Source organism: Anarrhichthys ocellatus, unplaced genomic scaffold (assembly GCF_004355925.1).
Source record: "Anarrhichthys ocellatus isolate YVR2014 unplaced genomic scaffold, GSC_Weel_1.0 scaffold39, whole genome shotgun sequence".
Taxonomy (NCBI): domain Eukaryota; kingdom Metazoa; phylum Chordata; class Actinopteri; order Perciformes; family Anarhichadidae; genus Anarrhichthys; species Anarrhichthys ocellatus.
The window spans coordinates 99,213-104,804 of record NW_022280069.1 but is presented as its reverse complement, the minus strand read 5'-3'; the positions used below and the strand labels follow the sequence as shown (position 1 = coordinate 104,804).

Here is a 5,592-nt window from a genome sequence, read left to right as displayed (position 1 = left end):
TATGTATGTATGTATGTATGTATGTATGTATGTATGTATGTATGTATGTATGTATATATATATATATATGTATGTATGTATATATATATATATGTATGTATGTATATATATGTATGTATATATATATATGTATATGTGTAAATGTGTGTATGTGTGTGTATATGTGTGTATGTGTGTGTATATGTGTGTATGTATATATGTGTGTGTATGTATATATGGCTGCCTCAGAAGGAAATGGGATACAATGTGGAGCGTTCAGTATGACCAGTTTTTTTTGTTAGTGGTTCAACTATTCTTGTTCACACACACGTTACCAATGTTGGTCAATGATCTGCAGCCAGCAGATGTGTGGTACTTTCATCTACAGCAGGCTCTCACCCATCTTTCCTTTTTGTTGTGCGTTTGCAGAAGCTGCAGCAGGAGCTGGAGTTCCTGGAGGTGCAGGAGGAGTACATCAAAGATGAACAGAAGAACCTAAAGAAAGAGTTCCTCCATGCCCAGGAGGAGGTGAAGAGGATACAGAGCATCCCGCTTGTCATTGGCCAGTTCCTGGAAGCTGTTGACCAGAACACAGCCATTGTCGGCTCCACTACAGGTAACATTAAAAAAATATATATAGTCTGCCAACGTGGACAGCTGTGAACATAAACAGTGACAACAAATCTATGTATAATAAGACCTATGATACATTTTAAGAGGAAATTTCAGATTTGTGGTATCATAGCATTTAAATGGTCTAATTTGCACTCAAAAACACTGCAAAAGAATCTGTCGTTTCCGGTTGTGTGTTGTCCTTTTCACAGATATTCATATTGTGGCTGACATTTTGTTCACAAGTTTATGTCAAGCTTAATATTAAGAGGGTACTTTCTGTACTGAATGAACAATTCAATTCTTACGAGCATTAACTTTCCAAGAGATAAACGGATAACAAAAAAGTGTGCGTTAAAAGACTGACGGAAAATAGATTGTAAAACACAAAGTGCAGATAATTAAAAATGAATGAAACGGCAATCATGCTGTTTATTTGAATGCTTTATCGTGTTCTTGGGTCTTGAGAGACAACCTAGAAGATATGTGCTGTCAAATTTGAATTATTCAGAGTAGAGTACAAGTTCTAAATCTGTAATGAGTTCTGTTCCCTTGTTCTGCTCTCAGGGTCCAACTACTATGTGCGCATCCTGAGCACCATCGACAGAGAGCTGCTGAAGCCCAACGCCTCGGTGGCTTTGCACAAGCACAGCAACGCTCTGGTGGATGTGCTCCCTCCTGAAGCTGACAGCAGCATCATGATGCTGACGTCAGGTAAAGCACTCGCAACCGCTTTCTCCCGGAGGTTCTCTGGTTCGGTTTTAATTGCTCCTCAACAAAGACGGCCGTGGTCTGATGAGGAGATGATGTTTTTCTTCCAGTGTCACAGAAGATTTTACTATCTGCAGTTCAACCACTGAATTCTTGATCAGTTGGTGGTTAATTTATTTTATAAATCTGATAAAAATACATAAATGTAATATTCTATAGTCATGATTATTAAATCCAAAGGGACAGAAACAAGTCATCGTTTAATTTCGTCCTCCCTGCCACCAGAAGACTACTTGTACGAAGTTGACGATGTTTGAATCACAAAGATAACTTTCCCTTTTCGCTGTGTTTTTGCTCCCAGACCAAAAGCCAGATGTGATGTATGCTGACATTGGTGGTATGGACATTCAAAAGCAGGAAGTTCGAGAAGCTGTTGAGCTGCCACTGACACACTTTGAGCTCTACAAACAGGTCAGATATTCTAGAGAAATTTGACTTTTTTCTACATGGACAACAAATGCTTTTCAGGGATTTTACACTCTCACTCGTGAAATAACACAAATTTGCTCTTATAGAAATTTGGAAAACCCGCACTAGACGCACATTAACTGGTCTATTTCCTTTCTCAGATTGGCATTGACCCACCCAGGGGTGTCCTTATGTACGGACCTCCAGGTTGTGGCAAGACCATGTTGGCCAAGGCTGTGGCGCACCACACTACAGGTAAGTCCTCCACATGAGAGACCTTCATGTGTTAATGTACTGAGATATCTTGTTTTATTTCAAAGTAGACAAAAAGCCAATTCCCCCTTAATGTTTACATAAACCACATATGTCATTATTTAAAACAACAAAGACACTATTTTAGTTATGGAATATTGATAAGGAGTATCCATAGTGAATAGAAGATATAATCTTTGTCCAATCGCTCTGTCCCCAGCGGCGTTCATCCGTGTGGTGGGCTCTGAGTTTGTTCAGAAGTATTTGGGTGAAGGCCCTCGTATGGTGCGTGATGTCTTCCGGCTGGCGAAGGAAAATGCTCCGGCCATCATCTTCATTGATGAGATCGATGCCATCGCCACGAAGCGTTTTGATGCGCAGACTGGAGGTATGACCATGTAGACAAACTACTGTATTGTTTGTAGTTTTCTCTTTTAGGGACAAACGGTACCCTAGTTTTTCTTATTGAAGTCAAGATTCTGATTTTAAAATGTTGTCGTTTCCCTGATCAAATCCTTGTAAATGCATTAACAACGTGGTAAAAAAATGTTCCGTCTGACCTTGTTTTTTCTCTTTTTCTGCAGCTGATAGGGAGGTGCAGAGGATCTTACTTGAGCTGCTTAATCAAATGGATGGCTTTGACCAGACCGTCAATGTCAAGGTGAACTTACTCCACCTGTCAGAGAAAGCTCTTGATGGAGCTTGAGCTTCATTCACTGTGCCCTCTGTCTATTCATTCCCCTTAGCAAGCATGTTGTCAATCTTCAAAACCTTAAATGGACTTTTGCTTTCAAGGACATGCAGCACAGACTTGCACAAAAATAGCCTTCAGTCCATAAAGAAGGTGGCTGCTATATTCAAGGAGTGTTTCGTCTGTTAATAATTACATTTCTAGGGGGGTTCCGACTTCATAAATTTCAATGAAAACACCATGTGTGCGTTCAGTCCAGAAGCAAATGTTTTATGTGGAACCAAATGCCCCCCTCATTTCACGCCATGTCTGAATTTTTACCATCATGCTCACATTTGAATCCCCTCTCAGGTGATCATGGCCACCAACAGAGCAGACACGTTGGACCCGGCCCTGCTTCGTCCTGGTCGTCTGGACAGAAAGATCGAGTTCCCTCTGCCCGACCGCCGGCAGAAACGTCTCGTTTTCTCCACAATCACCAGTAAAATGAATCTCTCTGAGGAGGTTGACCTGGAAGACTGTATCCTTTATGTTCAATAACGCGTTGAAGTGGTGTTTACATTAATGTGTGTGTGCGCAGTACTGGGTGGTACATGTGTTAGTCTAGTACTTAACCGGTCTATTTGGGTCAGTAGTTATTGAGCTCATGATGAGAAGTTGGCTAAATGTCAGATGCTAAAATCGCATATCGTTACCGCTGTAAACCTTACGACAGGGTGGAGCTTGTGTTGACATAAAACCAGTTTATTTCGTACAAAATAGTAAATTTGACGATATTGTATATTAATAGAGCAAAATGAAATATAATCAGTTGGTAACTTGATGTAAGAATCTAACTTTATAATGTTTACCTATAGGAGTGTTGACTTGCACACTAATCTTTATCTCCGCTCTGACGTTCTGTTGCTTTGATGTATTGTTCAGTTGTCCTTAACTGATGTACAGATGTGGCCAGACCAGACAAGATCTCTGGAGCCGATATCAACTCCATCTGCCAGGAGGTGAGCTAGAGCTTTAATTATCTGTTGATTTGAAAGGGAATGGGGAGAAAAAATAAAACTATCTTTTACTTTGTGTATAATCATAAATATATATTTTTAAGATGTTCTCCTTCTGTTTATTTGTTCCTCTGCTGTCTCAGGCTGGCATGTTGGCAGTGCGTGAGAACAGGTATATCGTCCTGGCCAAAGACTTCGAAAAAGCTTACAAGACCGTCATCAAAAAGGACGAGCAGGAGCACGAGTTCTACAAGTAGAGAGAAAAAATACTTCTTGGAGGGGGGGGGGGGTAAAAAACAAAAAAGGTGTCCAGACACACACACGTTTGTTATTGATTTACGTCTGTGTGTCTGTATCTACAGTGTGTCTTTTGAGGATTTGCAGTCCCTGACATTGATATTTGGACTAAGTTTCCCCACTGCAGCACAAGGCCTAATGTCAGAATTGACCTGTCAGCCTTGAGAAGACACACTACTATGTGAAGGAGTGCTTTTTGTACAGGCACTCTACTGGTTCCTAACAATATCTGGCCCTGACTGTAGCTAGGATAGAACATTTGTATCTATATGTACTCACCTAAGAATACGTTACAATAAAAATATCCATTAAAGATGTTTTCAATAATACAACGTAAATGGTGGTTGTTTTTCTGCCTTGAAATATATCACTTTTAATTGAAGATTACCACTTTTATCCTGCTAGCAACATTTTGCTAAAGTAGATGGTAAATTCTGTGTGAATAAATTGTGTATTAGCCTGATATTTACTTTTCAAATATGAACTAATACCTCCCACACACACGCATTAAAGTGTTATCTATGCTTGTATCACATCAGACACATGCTCAATGTTCATTTCTCTAATAAAACAGGTTGTATTTATGACAATGAGACAAAAGCTTCAGATTGTTGGCAGTTAGCAGCTGTGGCCATACATCATATAAATGTACTCTTTTGTGGATATACTCCTGCCAGTGCTTGGATTTTGGAGTTGACCCAGTCCAGTCAGGCGGATGCCGGTGCTGGGCCGGGTTTCACGATTGGTGCTTAAACACAGTCTGCCATGTCGCTCCGTGGCCCTCTGCCTCTCTTGTTTTAAGTCGGCCCATGAGTCGAAACAGTGCAGCTGGAGGTTGCAGCTCTCCCTTCAGGCCACAAGAGGGGGGAAGACCATTCAGTACAGCGTCCAAGTATCAGTGCTGGAAAAAACTAATTGCAGACTAAGCTACACAGCAAATATGACCTTTGTCAACCAATAGTCAGGATCCACATAGATGGGTTGGGTGTTTCTAAATCACCAAAGTTACACAAGTTGTGGCTTTGAAGAGAGCATAGACGGATGTAACTCTTATCTGAACAGGAGGTGTGCCGACCGCCATACAAGCCCACGTCAAAAGATCTGAACACTCCCTTCGAGGTCCAAAGGCCCTTGAAGAACAGGTCAGGTTTTACTGTCGTACATTAACTTGAAGAAACGAGAGAATCTAAAAATGGATTATTCCCGATCAGAAGTTCCAAGGTAACCTTTTACAGGTTTGGGAGCGCCTCCCCCCCCCCCTAAATATGACTTGATGTAAAACATTACAGTGGAAATCACCTGTGTTTCACTTGGTCTCTGGTAGGAAGTTTGTAGGTGACCTGGTCAAAATAGTATTGACGGAGTGGCCAGGTTGCCAGGTCTGGAAAGTGGGATATCTCGACAAAGATTTGATCCAGCCTGTGGTTTGGACCAAAGTACTTTCCAGGGAAGAGTCTACACCACAAGGCTGACACCAAAGCATCCTTGCTGGTTTGAGCTCCGGAGGGCCTGGGATGAAATAGCTGGTACAGATGTGGTTGGACAGCCATTCTATATCTCTATCCCATCAAAAACATCGAGCAA

At 41.2% G+C, this 5,592-nt stretch overlaps 1 protein-coding gene across 2 annotated transcripts in view; it reads left to right on the top strand.

Annotated features, from left to right (window-relative positions):
• psmc4 (proteasome 26S subunit, ATPase 4) overlaps positions 1–4,346 on the top strand; it is a 10,255-nt gene extending 5,909 nt beyond the window's left edge. For both annotated transcript variants that reach the window (XM_031867570.1, XM_031867571.1), the window contains exons 3-11: positions 409–595; positions 1,159–1,305; positions 1,664–1,773; positions 1,932–2,025; positions 2,243–2,410; positions 2,607–2,683; positions 3,065–3,233; positions 3,659–3,714; positions 3,855–4,346. In XM_031867570.1, the coding sequence (XP_031723430.1) occupies positions 409–595; positions 1,159–1,305; positions 1,664–1,773; positions 1,932–2,025; positions 2,243–2,410; positions 2,607–2,683; positions 3,065–3,233; positions 3,659–3,714; positions 3,855–3,968 (1,122 nt within the window). In that variant the 3' untranslated portion in view covers positions 3,969–4,346. The remainder of the gene's footprint in view (positions 1–408; positions 596–1,158; positions 1,306–1,663; positions 1,774–1,931; positions 2,026–2,242; positions 2,411–2,606; positions 2,684–3,064; positions 3,234–3,658; positions 3,715–3,854) is intronic.
• The last annotated feature ends 1,246 nt before the right edge of the window (positions 4,347–5,592 follow it).